The following is a 23,517-nucleotide window of genomic DNA, read 5'->3' on the forward strand; positions in this document are numbered from 1 at the left end:
CAGGGTACAGGCCAGATGTGTGGGAGGGTGAGAGGATTCACCAGAGACAGAGCAGGGAACAGAACAGGCAGATTGATGAAATACACTGCTGAGGGGAGCAGCGGGCGAGACAAGAGGGGTCTGCCCCACCATGTGGGACCCTCGCCTGGCTAGCCCGGATTGAACCAGTGCTGTAGAGGCTATGGACAGCTTCACAGCACTGCGCTCAACTGCCTGTACCACCAGGAGAGGCCCTATAAACGTTTTTTAAATAACTGATAGCCGAATGAAGATCTGTTTGGGAGAGGCTTTTCTCTGTTATACTGTAAATGTCTTACATTTGGAAAATTCAAAACCAAACAATTATAAACAACTATTTCACAATGTTTTTGTCCCCCAAGAATGTTCATTCAGATTTTCCTGGGGAGATTGTTTTTTCAATGAGGTAAGATTATATGAGTTCCTCAAGGTAGGCATTAAGTAACTATTGTCCTTATTGAAAGAGATTGGAACATAGGAACTCCCTGTTGGCACTAGGGCTTAAGCACAGCACACTGAAGCTATCTGCAGCCACTGCAAGCACACTTCTATCCCCGGCCAGCCAGGGAGCTACCCACATGGCACAGCAGACCTCTCCTGCCTCGCCCACTGCTCCCCTCAGCAGCGTATTTCAGTCAGTCTGCCTGTTCTGTTCCCCACTCTGTCTCCAGTAAATGAATCCTCTCACCCCCTTCCCCTGCATCTCTGACCTGTACCCCAGTTCTTGTATGCATAAATAAATAAATCTTTAAAAAGAGAGAGAGATTAGGACATAGACTCACATAGAAGAGAAATCATGTGAAACCACTGGGAATAAGACAGTCATCTGCAAACCAAGGTAGCAGTCCTCAGAAAAAATCTACTCTGCCACACCTGATTTTGTACTTCTAGCCTCCAGAGTTGTGAGAAAAGAATTTCACTGTGGTACTTTTTTGCAGTGACTCTACCTAAATAATCCAGTGACTCTCCAAAGTCATATAAATTTAGCCCAAATCGCTTTCCTATTTCAACTGCTTCCTGCTCCATTGTACTTTTGGGCTCTTCCCCTTTTGGTAAAAAGTAAGATATCAGACTTAGATTCTGTATTTCTTTTTTTTTTCCTTTTGTGAAAGTGGAATATTACTACTGTTCAATACTCTGTATTCAGGCAAACAATTCAGGCATTGAAAAAGACACTTCCACTTTGATTTTTGAGATCTCACAGGAATGCAAGATAAAAGTTTTGTCCTTTTCTTGGGAGGAGAGGTACACTGAATTTAAAATTGATCTTAGAAGAGACTGAAAAAAAAGGCCTATGCTTATCTTTTAATTCCTCAAATACTCATTTCTCTGTCATATTTCTCTTCCCTGTACTTTAAAAAAAGGCAGGTAGGGTAACAGTTTACTAAACAATACCTATCAGCAGGAAATGATTTGGGGTGGTATTGGCTACTTCTTTCTCATTGATATCTCAGAATTTAACAGAAAGTTGGAATGTTGGGGTAGCAGAGCAGGAAATTCCTTACAAGCCCTCACTTTCACATCTGCTGCTTCTTTTTAAATCTGTGGACCGAGGTTCAACATTGTCCCCAAGTTTCTCAATTAATTTGTCAGTTAGCAATTACCTAATATTTTGGGTAAATGAAAGAACCCCAAGTTCTTTTTGTCAGAAAGTTAATTCATAAGTTGTTGGCAAAACAGTAGTGACAATGGAACACTGTCCACACAGTCTGTGCCACACTTGTCCACATAGTTATCAGAAGAGTGTTGTTTCAACAAGGTAGTTTTTTCCTTGTCTAACTTGTTCCTGAGAGGGTGTGAGAGAGAGGTAGACTGTGGCAGAAATCTGACTCAATCCACAAATAGGGGGATATAGAACCTGGGTCTGCTGTTCCCCGTCTAGTACATTTCATTACATGAAAGTACATAGATGGGCCTCCCTGGTGGCACAAGGGATTAAGACACAACCTATGAAGCTATCCTCAGCCACTGCAGCACAAGTTCGATCCCTGGCCAAGGAGATACCCACATGGTGCAGCAGACCTCTCCTGACTTGCCCACTGCTCCCCTCAGCAGTGTATGTCAGTCGATCTGCCTGTTCTATTCCCCACTCTGTCTCTGGTGAATCATCTTATCCCCCACAACTTTGGCCTGTACCCCAGTTTTTGTATGTATAAATAAATACATCCCTTTTAAAAATAAAAGTACATAGATGCTGTGCTTATGTGCACACATATTTGATCTTATTTGACAATTTGAATATATCAGCAATTTTTTTAAAAATCTGGTCATTTGATTGAAATTACTGATCAATCAAGAAAAAAGAGTTACTCTAGTTGTATATGTAACCACTGCCTTGGGGTCTGTGGTATCTGGGACACAGGTGTGCTTTGTTATGTCAGTGGGATTCAGGGCAATTAATGTTTTCTTTCTCCTGTCGCCTACTTAGCACACAGCGAGGCTGGTCTGTTCAAGAATCCTCATGTGATCCTTGATTGCATTACAAAATATGATCAAAAGGCTCCACCTCAATGGGCATGATTGTGCTGCTTGCTAAACTCAATGGCAATTTATTTAAATATGATACTCTGCAGGAGAACTCCTTCAAAGAAAAGGCACAACAGGCAGTTTATCATTTCCATGCGAGGCATTTGGAGTTATTGCCTCTTGAAAGCATTGGGGAAACAAGGATAATGCCGGTGGAAGAGTTAAAATGTGATATGATCATAAGTCCTGCTCCCTATGAACAATGCTAGTTATGTCCTAGAGTTAATAGCTTGGTGGTCCCTTTTTAACACAAATCAGCCTTCCAAACAGAGGAAAGAGATGGGTGTGGGTGGTAAGGAAATTAGGAGCATGGATTCTAGACAATAATGCATCTGAGATAATCGAATGATGCAAGCACATTACTATTCAGTGTGTGGCAGAGTGCCTCTAATTCACTAAAAAGCTAAGTCAGGCAAATACAAATTAAAGCATGTGCAGGACTGGATTGTAAAAATAAGAGCAATTAGCACTGCAGTATGTGCACATCTGCAATAATCCTGTTTGATGCATCTTCTATTAATTAACTTTATTGGAATAAAAAATCAGGTCAACAGAAGGAAATGCACAGCATTTGGCCACTACAAAGCATTTCCAAATATTGACTAAGCTTGCCATGTAAATGTGTCAAATGTCTTCCTTTAAGCCCAGAATAGAAAGGCAAATGTGTCTTACTTTTAAAGCTTTAATTTTTAAGCTTATACAGTCTAATTTTTAGAAGTTCATTATTGCAACTTTTGTTCATGTCCTCATTCTTCTTCCTGGTAATATGCTTTCCATGTTTATGGGGGGAATGATGTTAAAAAGTAGGTTGAATAATTTTACTTATTTACACATGAACTGCAGCACAATCAATATATGATTAAGACTATGTAATGTGGAAAATTATAATTATGCTCCTGAATCTGGAACTATTTCATTGTTAAATCTTTTTTTTCAAAAATACATTTTAAACATTTCTATGTTCTATGAATAAGATTTTAATTTACATGAATCTATAAAGATTCAATCAGCATAAAAGTATTTTTAAAATACTAAACCTTTTAAAAAAACTAAACCTTTTAATTTTTTAAAAAAATAAACCTTTCTAAAGTATAAAAATAAATCAAATGCTAGGTTAATAGAGTGTTCAATATTCTTCATTAAATATTTGTTATTTTATTTTAGCAGTACTTTCTAAAATTACTAGAATAGGCAGCAAATTATCAGTTTTCTATAAACTGAATTGTATTTTTAGGAAAACAGTATTTTTAAATATGCAATTCTTATAGTCAACTTGCTTTAAAAACAGAGTAGCATTTATATCAAAACCCCAAAATTATTGTTATTAATATTAGAAGTATTCTATGCTTTGTAATTCTTGTAAATTTATCTTTATCTTTCTGTTTCTAAATGTCCTTACTTTAAATAACTAATACATTTGTTTTTGCCACCATTTTTTCACATGAAAAAGAAAGCAAATAGACTGTAAATGAAGCAATACATTAATTCATCAATCCATTCTCATTGTTTAATACTTCTGACAAAACTCTAGCTCAACAGAAATACTTTTTAAAGTATATTATAATTCAAGGATTTGTTGCTCTTTCTAGATTTGTAGATTTTTAAAACTTAAGGCATAGTAATCAATCCAATTTGACATTTTGCTATAAGTTAAGTAAAATTGTGAAAATAAATAATTTCATTAAAAAACAAAACCACTTTTACTATAGCTGTTCTTACTAAAAGATTCAAAATATGCTTTTAGCACTAAATAATAAATATTAAAATGCAAACAACAGAGAAGTATAACTTTTTGAGTAATAGTGTTATGCAATTTAAATAAATTCAATACAAAATGTTAACAAACCAGATTAAATGTTATCAGTGTAAATTTGCTCTCCTGACTGATTCATGAATTCCAGTTTTTATCATTTTCTATAATATAATGTTTAAAAAAACAACACAAAGAATATATTCACTTCAACCATTGAATTTTTTTCTTCTGTATTATATACATAAAGAGTTATATTTCCTGAGACCTAATTCCTGTGACAGAGCTTGTGCAAGTGAATATTACTTCTAAAAATTCAGTTGAGAATCTCATTTTATCGATTTCAAAACATTAAATATATCTACACCCCAGATCAAAATCTGCATTGTCCTTTTAGAAATCTATTGGATTTGTAAGTTTTGTCTATGTATTAAGGTTAGCTAGGAATTGGTATTTACGAAGAACAGTATCTTATATTAAATAAATGTGAGTATTAGTGTCTCAGATAAATTGTACCAACCATGTGGGCTCTCTACCACATCATTCTGCCAATACTGTTTTTGTTTTAACTCTTATGTATATGTGGGTTGGGCACTCCCTGCCAGTCTTCAGAGGTCCTAAGTTCCCTTGGACATACAGCCAGATCAGAGCTTCCGCATTAACTCTCAATTTCCTGGCTTTTTGAGGGCTTCGGGAGACCCATAATGTTTCTTTAACGTTGGGTTTTTTGTGTGTGTGGTTTAATATTTCTAAAAGCAGTAAATTATTTCCAGCATATGTAAAAAAGACAAATTTCTCTGTGGTTAGTGACCACAAAACAAAACAAGAAACAGAGATACTTCAGAGCAGGAATCCTAAGAAACGTTTCAAGTTTTAGAATCTACTTTGATGTCATATGTGAAAAAGGAAGTTTTGAGGAAGAATTGTGAAGTAATATTTTAAAGAAACCGTGTAGCTAATTTATATTCCTGTATCTGTTGTTTTCATTATCAATAATAAGCATGCTAATTGTTACGTAAACACACTTACTAGTTATCTCTCATAGGCATATAACATAACTGAGCTGTTGAATAAGATTGATATTGACTAGTTAAGATAGCTTATGTAGAACTTAAGATAGACTCAATTTTCAATTTAAGGGATTAACAATAAATTCTTTTAACAAGAAAAAAGTCAAGTAAAACTATTAGCTTAAGAATTTAAAAAATATGTTATTGATTTTTCACTGCTTTTGTATTTGCTCTCACTCTTTATTCTTGTTTTTTTAACTATAATCATTTGAAGTTCAGAAAGTTTTTGTATTTTTAAATATTCCTTTAGAATTTTTAAGTTATAATACAAATTTTTCATTAATCCTATAGATTTCAAATTTGGCATCTGACAGAATTTCTTGGCAAATTAATTACAGTGATAATTAAAAGCTGTATTTTATCAAGCATCATCAGTAATACTAGATTTCACAGAATGACAGAACGATAGAACTTGTGATATTATTTAACTAGTTCCCCACTTTACAGAAACTGATGCCCAGATAAATAAACTTAATTGGCCAAAAAACATGGTGATGTGGCAAAGCTTAGACAAGGCTTGTTCTTCATTTATACCTGAAACTAACCCAACTATACATCAGACATGGGAGTTTCATTTAAGGCAAAATGAATAATGCAAGAAGATACCATAACCTCAAAACAAGTGAAAACAGTCAATGCTGAGGATTTGACTACTCTCTCTAAGAAGTAGAAAAACTATACTTATCTAATAAAGCAGGAAAAAAATATTAAGTATCTTCCAATATGTCATGTTGCTAAACCTTTATCATCTTTCTCAATTTTGGCCTCATTCATCAGGAAAGATTTTGTGGATGAGAGAAACCATTAATGACAAAATGCAGTACACATTTTAGATTCTCAAACTCACAAAGATACTCAAGTTTTTTACTTTTTTTCATCATTACTCCTGCTTGTTTATGCATATTTCCTCGGGAGCAGGTCAAAACTAAACTGAGAACCTAGATGGTTTGTACTGATAAAGGAAATGGGAATATCATTTTGAGAAGTCTACCCTGATATGGTAAAAGCAATATTAAATATGAAATAGCTTTTTCTAAACTTACTACTGTATGCATTTTGAATCTGAGAATTTCTAAGCTTAGAAAAATAGGAAAATACTGATTCGGGTTTTGCATTGTTTTTATGTATAGGTACCCTAAGATAGACTAATAGACTAATATTCACTAACTTCAGTGAATATTAGTATTATTCTAGAAATATTGCCTGTCTTTTCATAATAATTCTCTGCTATGGAACATAGCAAAGCTTCCAGTTTAGAAACTCAAATTGGATATACAAAAAGGAAAGGAAAACAGATCAAATAATTTTTGATTAATAAATTATTTTGTTTCAAATGTATAATTATTCTCAGATAAAAATTATATAGTCTTGTTTATTATAAAGTGCTCCCTTATGTATACATATTCCCTCTGTTTAGCTCTTCTTACTAGAATAAAATGCAGAAGTTCCTTTATATACAAAAGCAGGGCTGGGATTCATACCCCAAACTTTACAATGACTTTTAAAATTAATAGTAAATTATGATGTGGTGTTCCAATTGGATATTAAAATATAAATGTTAAGTGCAGTAGTACAATCAGAATGTGTCAACCGTTGGATATATAGTAATGCCAAAGAGGAATAATCCAGACTCAGGGCTCTTGAAACTAATAAATAAGATATTGAAGCAAATGACTGTTTAGAGATGATGAAGCAAAACAAAATTTCAGAGAAGAAAGAGAGAGAGATAAATAAAATACAAATGAAAAGTGCCCTTAGGTTTTAAAACATGCCAGTAGTTTAAAGAATATATATGTATATGTACATATGTGTATGCGTGTGTGTGTATATGTGTGTGTGTGTATGGCAAATACATATAACATTTTACCTACACTCTGATGAGAACAACGTGAACTCTTACAAGGAATGGAACTTAAAGCTCACATAATTTTGAAGTGCACGGTGTACTCCTTTTATGTTTCCAACTTGCTAATTTGACTAGAAGTTATTGACTATTCTGAAGAAGCGAGACCCGCATCTATCTTTAACTTCAACATTTCCAAAGTTGCTCCCCAATTTCCTCCCTTGCATTAGAAACTTTCATGTGCACAAGATGCCATTTCTTAGAGATATTTTTCTGAAAGGAGAAGGAGCAGATAGGTGGGAAGTCAAAGAAACAGCCATCCTCGTGATCTGGTAGATGTTACTGCTGCTGCCAGCAGGAACAAAGACTCCACTATGTGGCCCCAGGTGAGTCACTTAACCTACTGTGTCACAACTGCTCCACCTGCAAATTAGATAATCACCTTTGCCACCCATCTTCCTCTCAGGGTTGTTTTGAGAATGTCATAACTGGTCATTTAGTTGATCCATTCAAGAAACATTCAATGCCCTTGGACCTCTGAATGTGCATACCCAAGTGCAAGCTCAGCTAGGTAACTACATCTAACAGGAATGTTTCCTTACAGAAAGAGACAAAGGGCAGCCAACTGAAAAACGCCAGACCCAAATGACATCTTGAAGGCCCTTGAGATTCTCAGATGAAAGGCTTTATATAAAAATATTGTTATTACCCAGGCAAAGAAAAATGCATGCATTTTCTGTCAGCATTCAAGTGCCAAATGTAGTGGTGGCCTCTGCTCGCCTTTGATATTTTTTTTGCCTTCAGTTTGATGACAATATAGATAAATCCTCTATTTGGTGCCATTGGACCAGGTTACATTTCAGTGTGTGGAAAATGACGAAATGAAAGAGAGAAGTCTTTGAAAGAAAGTGAAAATAAATGTAATAGCCAAAAACCAAATAATAGTCATAGTATATTTAAAGTCTATTAAAGAGCACCAGTCAGAGTATCAAATGCACACACTCTCGTCCTCTGTGGTCAGCCTACTATGTGGACCACCTGCCTTAAATTACACAAGTTCACCGCATCCCTGGAGTGATGAGGAATGGCAGGCGAAGAATGGGAGTAGAAAAGCAGTTTTCTCCATTCATACAAATTCACATAGCAAATTCACAATCTCTTTAGAATGGCTTGTTTCAATTCACAATCAATTACATTTCAATCTCTAAACAACCACTCTTGGGTTTGGATAATGTGTGCATATATGCAATATATAAGTAAATTCACAATCTTTTTAGAATGGCTTGTTTCAATTCACAATCAATTACATTTCAATCTCTAAACAACCACTCTTGGGTTTGGATAATGTGTGCATATATGCAATATATAAGTAACAGAGTGTTTTAGTTTTTTAGTAGATACTGGCTAATGTATACTGTTTAGTTATCAGGGATTATGCTATTTTAGGAGGTGACAGGGCAATGTAGGGCTGTTTATAGCAGGGGAATGTAAAAAAATGGAACCCCAAAATTGGCTGGAGCAGGAAAAGGGCTAGAAGGCATGCCCTAGTTTTGTTAAGAAGCACATGTGGAAAGTCTGGGTTTGGGACTTTCAGAGAAATCAAGTAGAATCAATTTCACAAACATGAAAATGCACTGCTAATAAACTAGCCAGATTTCTTATTAGATTTGACCATTTTTGCTTTTGGGGTGTCCAGGTTGCTATATATGGTTGTGAGGGATGTTCACTGAACAAGGGCATTTGGTCCACGGGGTGATGGGGCCTGAAGTCAGTTCTGCTCTGACAAGCAAGCGAGGAACTCTTGGGGGAAATAGTTTTCCCCTTAGTCACACAAAGTAATCATATAGGCAAATGGCAACTATGGACTCCATACAGAAAGATACTCTAAAATACCTTAAAATTGATGTCTGAATTGCAGTGTTCTAATATGTTTCTTTTGTGCTTATCTGTGTTTATGTTTTAAACATAAACCTAAAAGACAAGAATTAATTCACCCACCAAAATAATGTGGGACTGTCACACTTTTTGGTTCTTTTAGATGTGGATTCTGGCCCCTCTGTCTCTCTTATCCTATAATTATAATGATGGTGTTAATTCAAATAAACAACAATTCTATGTGACAGGTACAAAACAAGGTGCTAGGTTGATAGTAGTGCACTGGATAGGCACCGATCCTCAAAAACCTTAAAGCCTAATTAGAAATGATTAATCTACAGGATGCTGCTACAGCAATTAATATTCCTTGAAAAGAAGTAAAAATCAGCAAAGGCAAAAAATAAATAAAATGTTCTTGGACTCAATTTCTACTCTTCATTTTTCAAATTTATAATCTTAGAATGCTAAACTCAGAGGAATCACTTTTGCCTCTCTACTCCTACTCTTGCACAGGTAGAGGAGCTCTCATTTTCTTTACCACCCTAGGGGATGAAAGAAAACTAGGTGTAGGGGAGGAGACTTTAGGGAACTTTGGCACAAAGACAGCAAATAACCACAGGTGAAACCAGCTTTCTGTGATTAAAGGCTCTTGTGTTTGTTATGATGAACACGACATAGTTTCTTCTGCATAGCCTTTAGAACTTAGTGAGACCCTTAAGAAGTGTTTGTTGACTGAATAATCATGCATTTGTTTAACTGAAGTCACCATCTTGGTGGCCACCTACATAGCCTGTCACTTGGGGACAAATGCTTAAGGAAGTGTAAACAATTTATAACATACATGATATTTAATACTAGCTATACAAGCAGACAACTGAGTAGAATTTTTACAGGAGTAAAGAGTATATATTCAAATAAGTACACACATTCTTTGTCTAGGTTATTTTTCTTAATATTGCTACCTAGAGTCTGATTCAAATTGTCCTTTGAATCAATAACTCATGAAAACAAAAGCTAGGAAAGCATGTCAAACATCAGAATAGCACTGCAGATCACAGATTGAAAAGGCCTCTGGGATGATTCTCACAGAGAGGGAAAATCCCCTTATGATCACTGTCCTTTGGTTCTGCTTCATTCCACAATCACTCCATGGGGCAAACTACACTCCTGCTTTTTCCACCCAACACACATTTTCTACAAATGCTAGTTAAATTATCTTTGTTTTCCCATCAACCTTGAATTCATAAGAGTATTTTTAGTGATAATTGTCTTTATAAAAGCAAAAATAATGGTGTCAGGGCATTTCCCCACCAATAAGGCTTTATATCAGAAATTGCAAAAATAAAAATAAAATTTGAAATGCTATGAAAGGTATATGTACTCATGATACTACTGTTAGAAATTTTAGTGTAAATAAAGACATACATTCATTCTTAGGAAATGAAAAAAAAATAAACAGCTGAATAGGATTCTGCCCTTTACAACTTACCAGATATTATAGCTATGCATCATGTCTACTCTTATCAAGAAATAGTCACAGTCAAGTTGTCTTTGTTGGGTATCTTACTTCAGAGTTCTCTGCTAAAGATTGAATGGTTGAATTAATTGAATCTAAACCTGAGAGAGATTGAGACTTCATTCACTGATAGAGGGCCTATTGATTATCCACAAGGGAGGTGTGTAAATCACTTTCAGGCTAATGTTGGCACTAGAACCTTTTGTCTAGGGAGGCAGATAGCCAGGCATACAAAGCAACACTTGAAGGCATTGTGAGCTGACCCATAGGGAAAATTGGAAATAATGATAATGCAGTCAAACCATTGGTCGGAGCTTATCAGAGGATTGGTCCAAAACCCATAGCTGACCAGCAGATGAACCTGCAGTTCAACAGTCAAAAGTTTCATGTCATTGTTTTCAAAATCAAAAATCCTATGAAAGCTGTAAGGGAGGGGGGAAGCTGCAGATTCTGAGTGAAAAAAAAGTAGCTTTCTAAGAACCTTTGTATTTTGGAGAGTATTCAAGCCCCACATTAGCATTGCTCATCATAGCCAACAACAGAAATAATATCACCAATGTCACCTTCAGTGTAATGGGCCATCTCGCAATACAGCAAAATTATAGGTTGAAAAGAATATTTGGACAAAACATTTCAGAAGACAATTTGTGTTAAGTATTTATAAGGCAACAATGACCACACCAAGGTATACCTTTGCACATCCGCCAATGAGATACTTGCTATCATAGACGCCACAGTTTTCTACAGAAAACAAATGCTAAACACATAGGAATTCAACGCTAATTTCTCTTTACACAGAAAACAGAGGACACCTTTGACCACCAACCTGTCTTTCGTGCTAGTTTTAGAAATCCTGTCAGGAAGAATAAAAATTTCTGTGACTTGTGGAACTTTTGGGGGGGGGGGTGTAAGGTCTTGACCAGCAAATATGAAAGTATATTGTTCAGTTTCCTCTCAATATCAATACTTAGTATCACATTTTGGGCCTTGTTAAGTGCTCCCATATGTTTCAGAAATAATTAAATTTTTATTGACATTTTGGCCTGCCTCCTAAAGATGAATATCCTTCAGCTGTTAAACATTTGATAGGTTTGAAGTTGGGAAAGTTTCTTATTTAATATTTTTATGCTCTTGAATATATACATACAGAAAAGGCAGGAGGTGACCTGAGTCTTTTGATGTAGTGATCAGAAATCTAAGGGGGCTTGGGGGGAAAGACAGTGACTTTTAAAAATTCTCAAGCAGCTCTGGAGAGAGAGGAGGGAATGATTAGGATGCTTTTTGTCATATGATTAAGTTTATCAAATCAGGGATCAGTTCTACATAAACCAATAAACTCTGATCTGGTGCCTTGTTTTGTAATATTATGAAAATGAAAAAAGCTTTTACAATGGAAAACAAGTTTTTTAAGGGCTCTCAAGGTAATCGCTTCTCTTTCACCCAGGAAGTCAAGCTTATTTTTAAATTGGAAAACCAAACCTTCAAGTTACTTAACACCGTTCAGACACCGTTCCCCACGTAGTGCAGATTCCCAGGCTTGTGGTATTTATTCTAAGCAAGTAACCAGAATATTACTCAGGGCGGACCCTTCCTCTGCAAGCAGACATTTACTAGCAGTGCCCCGGCCTCGACCCTCTCACCGCTGGTCTTCAAGCCTGCGCGGCTAATCGCTGCTTAATTTGCCTTCACCTTGGGAAAGAAAGAAAACAAAGTTCCCCGTCCCAGTCTCTTACATTTCAGGGGAAAAGAAACGGCTGGAAAACCTTGCATCCCCTGGGAAAAGCGTCCAGGGGAGGCTACCGCGGGTTGGGCCCACCTTTAACTTCAGATTGACAAATACCCTCAGTGCGTTCTCAGCTCTGCCCGCCCTCCGGGTTCCCTAAAATCGCGCTAGCGTCCGCCCTGTCTGACCTGCCCCCTGCAGCGGCGCACATTTCAGCTTTTCAGCTTCAGGGTGCAGCTCGTAGTAATTGAGTCGGGAGGGTTATTTTTCCTGGCCTCGCCCCGCCGTCTTGAGACTGCGGGGAGCTTTCGGAAAGACAGTGCCTCCCAGCCACATCCCCCGCCTCCACGCCGGGGCAGCTTCTGCGCGCTGCCGGGATCTCCGCCCCGCGGGAAGCCGGATTGCGATCCACGCGGCTGCGGCCAGAGGCTCAGGCCGGAGGGTGAAACCACCAAGGGCCCCAAGGAGAATTTATTCCCTCCCCGATTCACACTGGGGGGACAAATCGCATTAACACCAAACCACCAACGGAGCGGGAGCAGGTGGTTAATTGCACAAACCAGAGTTACTGAAAAAGACTAACTTTGCAGGCGGGTGACTCGGTTTCCCTTCGGCGCTTTGTCACCTAAAAGAAGGTCCCTCCCACCTCCTTAGAAGGAAGGCGGGGAAAGGTTATCAGCTGCTCCAGGAGGCAGGAGCCTGCTGCCAGTTTAGGGTGAAGGGCAGGCTGGGCAGGCGCGCGAGCTCCCATTCGTGGGGTTTAGTGGAAGCAGGTTTGCTCACTCCTTTCTGGAAGGTAAAGCTTTGGCATCTGGAAGTGTCAGAAATAAGTCTTTTGTCATAAATCATCCTGAAAAGCATTCAAATCGGACAAGCGTCTAGAGACCCCTCAGACACTCCACCCCCAAAATCCTACATCAAAGTGCAATTTCTAGAACCATAAACACCTATTATAATCAAAATCCTATTTATCTGGAGGATGCTAAAACTGAGGGGAAAGGCAGGGATAAGGGCCATTTGTCGTTGTAAATCTCCCGCACAAATTCCACAAGCTATCTTTCCTGAACATTTTCAACGGCTTTTTTCTAGGAGATAACCAACCACAGCGCCGCCAAACTAGCCCCAAAGCGTTTCTGGGGTCCTTGGAACAGCTGGCCCAAGCGTTTAGCACGCGGGGCTGGACTTTGGCATTCGCTTGTTTTTCATTTATTTATTTATTTCAACCAGGAGAAGCAGGTGCGACAAAGTCCAAGGCTTCGGAGGTGGGAGGCGGAGAAAATAATCCACTTGGTCCTAGTGTAGACGGTTAACAACCGCTCCGTACATCTAGATACACTAGCTCAGAAAACCAGTATGCAACGCATCCTTTTATAAAACTTTAAAAGCTAGGGCCAGTGATCACCAGCGCAGACAATGTCAGCTCTAGCTGAACTCTCCGAGCTGCTTCACATTTGCACCATAACACGTTGCAAATTTCCGAGTTCTCTGGAGAGGGCTCAACTGAGGGATGAGGGAGCGAAGAGGGGAACTGGAGGGGAGAAGCGTTTGCTTCTGAGAGCACCTCTCTCGCCTCGGGAATGAAAAGCCCGCGAATGTATTCCACTTCCTTGGTCCATCCAGAGTCAAACGATTATATTAAAACCTCAAATTTGGAGTTGGGGCGGCCGCGTTTGGCACCTAAATCGGAAGCTAGGGGGCCGCGGGGTAGGGGTTTGGGGATGATGGACCCGGACCGAGAGAGCGCCTCGCCACAGACATTCCCTGCAGGGAGCCGCGCAAGCGTTGCGGGTGCCGCGGGAGGGGGCGTTGGGAACCGCTCTGGCAGCAAACCGACTCCAGGCTCGAGATTATTCGACACGTGTCTTTTCCTCCTTACAATCCATTTCTTATGGGTGATTTATGAACGGACCTCTTTGATCAGGGACAGTTTTATCTGTCCACTACTACAGATGACAGACGCGGCTGCTAAAATGTCTCCTCCCCGTTGCCTGCAAGGTCGCTTCCAGCCCCCCTTTCCAAATACAGTTGCTTTTTCTCTGCTGATCCCCACCCCCTGTCTCTTCGCTCCCCTCCCCCCAGCTCCATTTGCAATATTAGTTGCAGTCCCTCCGGTGTTCTAACAAAAAAGCGCCGGCCAGGGTTAGTTGGGAGCCAAAGCGGGCAGATTTGGGGCAAGTCACCCCACCCCCTTGGTGTCCCTTTGGACATTTGGGTCCAAAAAAGGGCCTCTGGCCAGGACCAGGAGAACGCGCTCCCAAAGCGCGGGTACCTGCCTTGGAAAGCAGGAAGGCAAAGCCCTCGCAGTCTTGTCCCTGGGGGCCTGGCTTTGCTCAGAGAAGGCAAGAAAGGGGTAAAGAACACGGATGCGGAGGGCAGCAATCGGTTCTCATCAGAACAACCTCTTTGGCTTAATTGGGGGGGGGGGAGGGAGACTACAGGAAAAGGGGGAAAGAGATCACGTTTCCAAGATTCCCAGTCCCTAATAGGTAAAGGAAAAGCGGAATCTCAGAAGTGGTTATTACAGTAGGGGTGTGTGTGTGTGTGTGTGTGTGTGTGTGTGTTAGTAGTATTTCATTAAAACCATACCCTGAACAAAGACTTGTTCTTTTATGTGTCTTTGCTTTGTTATTACTCTGACAGGAGTTCTAAAAACAGTATTTTCCAAATCAAAGGAAACCTGGCATCAGATCCTCTGACTCCTCCCAACTCTCTTCCCTTCACCAAACTGCTCTTGGTATCATTATCCCCATACTGATTCCTATACTCTTGATTTAGCCGGAGGACATTTAATAGCTGACTGGATTAAATATTGCAGACTCCAGCTTGGGCTATTTGAAAATCCGGGTCATGGACTGTGCCTAACTTCAGAGAAGGAAAACTGATCTATGAGCTGTGTTTTAAGTTTCACTCATTTGGTGCCTAAAGAGAAGAGGAAAGATTCTCTGTTTCAGGTCTCTTTTATATGTTATACAGTTAGAAGTTTTAAAAGGTGTGTGTTGATTAGGGGTAGCGAGAGAAGTCAGGGATAGATTGAGACCAGCGGCGAACTTAGCAGGAGGCTAAGAGAAATATTCCTGCCCTAATGTGAAAACAGGATTTATAAGAATATTTTAAAGAATGCTGCTCTGGAATATAGGGTTCTTTTCCCAGGAACAGAAGGCAAGTTTTAGGGGTGCACCAACAGCCTTCTCTGAAATATTCGCTGTCATTGCTGAACTTGCATTACTGAGATGGTCTGTTCACTGCACATTCTCTTTCAACAATAGTAACAATTCTTTGATTGGTGTTAAGTTTCAGGAACTAAAGAGGAAAAGAAATGTGGACTGTTTGCTCAGTACTCTGTTTAGAAAATGGAGGTCTGGACTCCCCAAAGGAAAGCATTACATGTCAGGGTATTGGGGTCCAATCTAACCATGATGGAGGCTGGGAAAACTCAGAGGGGCAGGGTTTGAGGTCTTTCTCCTGAAATGCTTTGGGGGACTATAAATAGATAATATGATATGCACCCAAAGATAATAAATCAATCCTAAGTTCCTCCAATGGCCACTGGATGGGTATGGAGACTAAATGCTGTAGAGAGAAAACATGTCTGCTTATCTGGTTGTGTGCATTTTTAAAAAATTGTCAATGCTTGAAACTAATATGATCACTTTGCATATATTTCAAGTATGAGCACACATTTGAAAATCCAAAGAGAAATAAGATAAATCCTGGGAGTAAAATTGGATTTAATATTGTAGAAGAAAATACCCAAATTTTAAATTTTGTTTAGAGAGTTGTATGGGTGACAATATAGTATGTGTAAGCCAGGTGCACTGTCAATCTGACAGTGATTTAGAAATAATGTATTTAAAGGAAAAGGCACAGCATAGTTCATTTAATGTATAGTCTCAATGGTACTGGCAACAAATATTTAAAACCATAATGTGTGCAGAGACCCAGGTCCTCACCACATGTTAATATTCACAATAACTTCTGTGAACATCTCTCTTAAGAACATAGAAAAGACTTGGACTGTCTTCCACAACTGGACAAGTGCTAATTCATTTTCATTTTCTTTATAAATGGAGTTTCCTTCTTGCTGGAGGGGGGAAAAAAAGCCTATCTGTACAAGCCATTAAAAAAAAAAAAATCCTTTCAATCAAACAGGATCCTTTAACTTGGTAAAAGCCCAACCCATGGGGAGCAGGGATATCCTGCGGGCCCTGTCCTTTCCCCAGGAGGGAGGGATCACTCGCTCATCTTTCAGCCCGTCTGAGCATCTTGGAGGTTTAGGGTCTGTCAGGCCTGGCATTCCTTCGCTCTTCTTATCACTCTCTACCCCTTCAAAAAGGCAATTGATTAGTTTCAGCTTTTCCAAACCGAGATCCGATACGTTTCTGAGGATCAAACGTCTTTGAGAAGCCAAAAGAGAAACATGGGGGATGGGCAATGTGAAGAAAACCCAAGAAGGGTGGAAATTTGCCCTCTATCCCAACCTTAGGGACCCAAGTCACCTAGGGGATCCCAGTGCTGGACAGAGGATGGAGTTGTGACTTTTCCTGGAAGATGCACTTAACAATTTAAGATGTGACTTTCCTTTCCGGAAGCAAATACTTACAGGAGAAAATAGATATCTAGAAAAGGAGGTTGATGATTTATGCCTGGATTTCCCTCCAAGCATTTGCCTCCCTTGCATTTACAGGCGTGGCCCCATTTGCAAGTTGTACATCTGTTCTCTTCACGTGACATTTCATAAAAGCCCTAACATCTGGGCAAGATAAACTTCCTTCAGGTACCTGGTTAACTTTTCACTTGTCACACTGGAGTCACCCCTGGCCTGTCCCTTGCCCCCCTCCCTCCTGCCTCAGTGGAGGGGTCAGTGGTGCACCCTTTGTTCCAGTCCTTTCTTCCTGGCCCCCCTGTCCTCAGAGCCCGCAGAGCCCCCCTCTGGTGGCAACCTTTGCCAGGGCCATTTTCTTTGGCCGACCCCAACTCTTCAGTCTCCCTCCTATGGCTCTACTGTACAGGTAAATGAGGGAGAGCCTTAAGTCTAAGGAGAAAAGACATATTTCGATGCCAGATTCAGATCAAAACCAAACACAACAAACCAAAACCAAAAAAAAAAAAAAAAAGAAGCCTAATAAGCAATACTCAAACTCGCGCTTAAAGATTGGACTGTCTTTTACACATCTATATATTCTTCAATGAAGTAAGAAAAGTGAGGGACGGATTGTGATGGTCGCTTTTTCATTGATCATTCGATCTATCTGTTTGACAGAAATTTTAATTTCACTCCCTAGCAATTTCCCCTCCCCCCAATAGTGCCGCCTTCGGGATTTTTTTTTTAATTGTGTTTTCTTTTCCTAAACTGGAACTTTGTTCCTCTTGCTTCAGCCTAAATTGCACGCACGCAGAAGTACGAAGACATATCCATAAACTTGAGAAGGGGAAAAAATAGAAAAGAAAATAGTCCACGTAAACAAGAGAGGCGGCCGTTGAGGCCCTCGCTGCAGCAAACCCCAAACGATCCCACTGCAGGGCGCCCACGAAACCCTTGCTATAATTGAGTGTTTTCTTTGAGGTTTTCTGACCATGTGCACTTTACCATGGTTACTGTGATTCTGATAGGAGAAGCTGGGTCTTCCTTAGGATCCCATTCCATCCTTTCTCCAAGACTTATTCCCAGGCCCTTATGAAGGAGAATATAAGCTGGGGACTTTTGTGCCAGTGATTTTAACCTGCCCCACCTTCCAGTGACCTGCCACATGCTCCTTCTTACTTTATAGACATCTGGGAATTCCATACATGCCTTAAACTCCAATTACACACCTTCTTCAAAGGACACGTGCTTTGATTTGCTAAGAACATTAAGTGGGCTCACATCCTGGGGGTCTGGGACAAAAGTAAATGGAAAATGTACCCAAGCTTTGTTTACTGGATCTATCTTTTGCTGTTCAATAAAAAAGGGTCATTAATAGTCCTGTGAGCCATGTTTCTGGGCTTAGTTTGCAAAAACGTTACTACGTTTCTGGGAAATAGTGGGGTTGCCAGCTTTGAGAATTTGGGAGGAAACAGATTTCTCCTTCCACTTTGCCTGGTGCACTTTCCTTCCACTTTCGCTGGTGTTGGGGGTGGAGCACGCTTTACGACACACAAGCAGAAAAATTTGGAAAAGTGGCCCTCGGGGATCCCCCTCCTGACCCCCGTTTGTCACTAGTGCAGGCCTGTCTCTGGAAATTTGAGGTTGGGCCTCTGCCTGAATCTGTTGATGCTGCTGCCCTTGCTACCGCTGACACTTGGAGCCGCCGCCTCCACACAGCGGCCAGACGCGGACCATCCACGCTGTCCGGGGAGGCCACGGACATTGTCACTCTCCCCACGGTGCGGCCCGGCTGCCACCCACGCTGGGAAGTTTGACCCGCGCCCCCTCCTGCACCCGCCCGCAGGTGAGACTCCCGCTCCCCACGGAGTTCTGTTTGGGTTTCCGTGGCGTTTGTTCCCCGCAGGTTTGTTTGTTTTTCTTCAAATTACAGATGCAGGGAAAACCGCCTGACATCATGAGAGCGGGACAAACGCTCACTTTGAAGGATTCCTGGGCAGGACTTCAAGTGAAATCATATGCCTGAGAAGAACTTGATACCGGTCTAGAGAAAATAACCAGTTCTGAGTTTGCCAAACCGTGGAATGTGCAAAATGCTCGACTTTTTTGCGAGAGGCCAAGTGTCCCTTAAAAGCACCATTATGAATATGAGCCTGAAGACACAAGGAGCAAGAAGGTTATGCCTTTGTTGAGTGTGGGAAAAAGTGCACACTTGGTGTGAGTTTCTCCTAATTTACCTTATTTTATCAGTTATGTTCCATTTTGGGGAGAGTACCTGTAACTGCATGAATGACCATCTGTGTGTATGGGAACATAAATTTACTGCTTTCTTACAACTGACTGAAGCAATCAACCCAACAAAACTAAAAGCCAGAAAAAAAAATTTATGTGCAGAATAGGAAACATTCTTATCCAATTGTTTAGAATTCACGCAAACAATTATAGACAATATTTCCCCTGCAGTGAATACTCTGGCTAACTGATAACAACCCCTGGGGCCAGAAACCACATTTAGTTCCAACTTCAGAAACAGAGGTAATTCATTCTGTGTGACTCTTGAAAGAAGAATGGGTAGCAAAACTGAAATGAAAGCAGAAAATAATGGTAGAAATACAGGTGGCTTCATTTCCATTCTTTAAAAGAATTAGCAGTGCTAAGTGTATTGATGATGGGAAAGCTGAGAATTCAGAAATAGTCTGCAAGCGGAAAATTATATTCTAAGTCAATATTTTCCACCGTGAATTCTTCTCATTCAAAATAAAACTATTCACCACCTTTATTTCATTCATTTCTCTGAAATTCTAGGGGAAAATATTACCCTCCGTTTAGTAGTTAGTGTTACTCAACATAAATGTGGTATTTGCTTTTTTCCAAAGTACTTTTGCTTATGAAAAAAGTGGAAGGAACAAACAAAAGGGAAACGGAAGGCTGTCCTTTTCTTTCTTTCTTTCTTTTTTGATAATGTCTAGTGTTTATATCATCAGAGTTAAAATAGAAATTACCTTCTCGGCAATGATGCTCAGCTCCATCCTGAAGTACGTCAAGAAATCTGAAATATCAAATAGTCAGACCAAGCTAGTGAACAAGGAGATTCCTCCATGCACAATTTAGAAAATGGAGGTGGTTGGATGATACACACAAAAGAGAGGAGTACCAATATTGATGCTCTCCCTGATCTTTCTAGGGAACCCTCCTTACATTTCTGCCTTACACACATATACACACACACTTCACAAACACAGCCACATCCCACAAATACACCCATACATAGTTATCTTTGACTTCTCATTTGGTAAAGGACTATCAAAATCCAAAAGAAAAAAAAAAGTAATTACCAAGCCTTCACTAATCCTTCAATAAAGTCAATGCAATAGGCTTTTGGTGGTCTACAATATTCACAATAAGAAATCTGCAGTACTGTTACGTGAGCATTCTATGATGAGCTGTGGAGAGAGGAACAAAAACCTTCCAGCAATATTATAACCTCAGCTTGAGCTGAGCAAATACGATCTGTTTCGATTCATACACTTATTTGCCATAGTCATTCTTTGAATCAATTAGCAAAATTATTTTCCATTTTCAAAGCTTCCCTAATTACACTTGAATGCAGTACACTGGATGTAACAGCTAAGAACTAAGTGATACAAACTTACAAGTTCCAAGGATATGTCAATATTTTCCTGACCCAGAAATAACCAGAATGAAACAAAAATCAAGAATCATTTCTTCCTGTTATTACTTCATAAGATTTTGAATACATATATCTGACGGTGGAAAAGGTTTGTGTAATTTTGGATGCAATACACTTGCTAGTGGATAACTATAACATTTAAAATTGTAATTGCTCCAACAATCAGCAAGGACATAGAAAGTTCATGCTCTTATTATATTTTACCTCCATCACTTTATGTTCTTTATATATAAAGGAGCCTGCTTCCCAAATGGGTAACATCAACATGGGAAAATACTCCCTAATTCTGGCGTTTCTTTTCATCAAAAACTACACTAAATGTCACTTCACATTCATGAAAGAAGAGTTAAGCAAATTACAAGTGGAATTGTCTCTTTCCTGCTGAATTACACTTTTATTATTTTCTATGGATTTGTATTCTGAAATTATTATTTAAAAACCTTCACAAAAAGTGAAGGGAATGACAAAAAATGCACAGTAGTGAGAATATAGTGCTGGCTTCATACTACTTATTTACATTTAACTGTTTTGCAGCTGCCTCCTTGAGATATAAGCAAGAGAATAACAAATTTGTTAATTTTTTTCTGTTTGGGGACCTGATTAGAGATGAAGGAAAGATGCTGCTAAGCCCACCACCGAACACCAAACTGGAATAATAATAAAGTTGTCTTTCTAAATAACATGCCTGTCCCTGTCAGTAGCTAGTTTATTTGAGTTTTTCACTGCTTTGTTTATATTAGTGCCCCCTCCCTCCTGGGTGCCTCCAGAGTTAAACAAGCAGTTATTTACCTCCAACTTAATCCTGAGTTTTAAAAATATAGACCAAACTCTAAGGTTCTTAAAATTTTCAATCATATTTATTTATTGCAGAAAAATAATATACAAAGATATTTACAAAACAATCATAAAAATATGAATGCATTTAGACACCGGATCTATTTGCATTTTACCATGGGTCATCAATAAATAAATAGAATGTTGTTTTTTGTATTTTAAGTTTTTTTCCTTCAGAGGAAGAAAGAAAAAAGGAATTAACTGACTGTGATTTTGCAAGTCAGTTTGATTCCAGTATTTTTATTTCTAAAGGTGTTCTTAAAATTCCTCTGATTGTTACCATTTTAAAATGGAGAAAGTCCATAATGATGCCTTTCCTTTCAGTGGCTGATTGGCACACGACCTCTTGAGAATGCATGCATGAAAAAATAAAAATAAAAATAAAAACATTCTTCGTCAAAAAAAAAAAAAGGAAGAAAAAGGAACACAAACAACTGTTCAGACTTCTATCAGAATGTAGAGGTGTGAGGATGGTGCCGCTGCCCGTCAGGGAATCATTGTCCACGGGCCTGTCTCGCTTTCTCTTTTAAAAGTGCGCCCCACGCCCTGTTTCTTTGAATTTGGGTTCTGCTCTTCTAATTTCCAAGAAAATCTTTGGCATATATATTTATTTTTAGTTATCCAGCTCCAGAGTCTCTAGACTGTCCATTTTCTCCTTCTCTGGAAACAATGACATCTGCAAAAACCCAGAGGGGGAAAGTTGGTTATTGTTTAGGTCTCTGTAGCTGTTTTCTAAGACTAGCGAGCACTGTTCTTATCACCATCACCGAGAAATTACGCTGAACAACCTGGAAGGATTTCAGCCCAAGGGCAAGAGGAAGTGGGTGGGCGGAAAGAAGGAGGAGGTGGAATTTGGAAACATTTGTTTTAAGAAGAACGAAAACTTAAAGCCAAGAGAAAGGGAGGCGCTGGCAAGACAGTCCTTACCCATGACCCTTTTGCATCTTTCCCCGTCTTCTCGCCTGTCTGTCACGCACACTCTCACACACGCACACCCATCAGAGGGTGCATCTCTCTGCGGACCTCTCTCCCTAGCGGGAACTGAACTGCCTCCGGGGACTGAGGGTGGTCGTGGAGGGGGGGATGAGGTGGTGCTGGCAGGTTGGTGGGGAGGCTGCGCGGGCGGTGGGAGAGGGAAAACTAGGAGCGGTGGCCCGGGAGACGTGGCCTGGTCCGCAGTCCGGCTGCCACCTGAGCGGCGCTGGGGCTCCAAGGCGCCCGTCCTTACCTAGGTCTCCGACCTTGCCGAGGGAGTGGGGAGCTCCGCCTGCTAGTGGGACGCGGACATGGACCAGGCCCCTTCCATCCTCCAGACCGAGAAGGCGTAGCTGAGCCGCTCGTGGGCCACATAGCTGCAGCTTGCCATCTTGGAGTCCAGCTCGTCGCTCTGGAGGACCTGGTAGAGGAAGTCGATGTACCTGGCAGCTAACTTGAGGGTCTGGATCTTGCTCAGCTTGTCCGAGGGCAGCGTGGGGATGATCTTCCGCAGCGCCGCGAACGCCTCGTTCAGCGACTGGGTGCGCTGGCGCTCCCGCACGTTGGCCATGACCCGCTGCGTCTGCAGCTCCTCGTAGGACTGCGGGCTCCCGCCGCCGCTGCTGCTGCCTCCGCCCCCCGCGCCGCCGCCGGCGCAGCCCGCAGACTTCTTGCCGCGCTTGCCCTGGGCCGGGCTGCCCGGGTCCTCGCCGCCGCCGACGCCCGCGCCCGCGGCCCCTCCGGGCCCCGCACCGCCGCCCGCGCTGCGCCGGCTGCTGCGCCGCTTGCGCCCCCCGCGCTTGCCGCTCGGCGGCTGCTGCCGGTCAGGCTCCTCCTCGCTGTTGCTCAAGCTGTCGTCGGCCGGCGAGACTGGCGAGCTGGACACGTCCTGCATCATCTCTCGGGCGGCAGCGCGTGGCCTCGCAGGCCCGGGGCGGAGAGGTAGCCCGGGGAAGAGGAGGAGAGCGCGGCGCTTCAGCCCGCCAGCTTCCCCCGTGCGCGGCGCGGGCCGGGGCAGTGCGGCCCGCCGAGGAGGGAGCGGGAGGAGGGACGGGGAGGATCTCCACGGGGAGGGCGCTGGGGGGAGGCGGGGAGGGAGGCTGGAGGGGGGGAG

General features: G+C 40.9%; 1 protein-coding gene across 1 annotated transcript; it reads right to left on the minus strand.

The window, feature by feature from the left end:
- Positions 1–22,698: 22,698 nt before the first annotated feature.
- Positions 22,699–23,301, minus strand: TWIST1 (twist family bHLH transcription factor 1; the record flags this gene model as incomplete). Its single annotated transcript, XM_084229823.1, has 1 exon — positions 22,699–23,301. The coding sequence occupies one exon, from the start codon at positions 23,299–23,301 to the stop codon at positions 22,699–22,701; it is 603 nt and encodes a 200-aa protein (XP_084085949.1).
- Positions 23,302–23,517: the final 216 nt, after the last annotated feature.

Source organism: Talpa europaea, assembly GCF_964194135.1.
Source record: "Talpa europaea genome assembly, chromosome: 3".
NCBI classification, from domain to species: domain Eukaryota; kingdom Metazoa; phylum Chordata; class Mammalia; order Eulipotyphla; family Talpidae; genus Talpa; species Talpa europaea.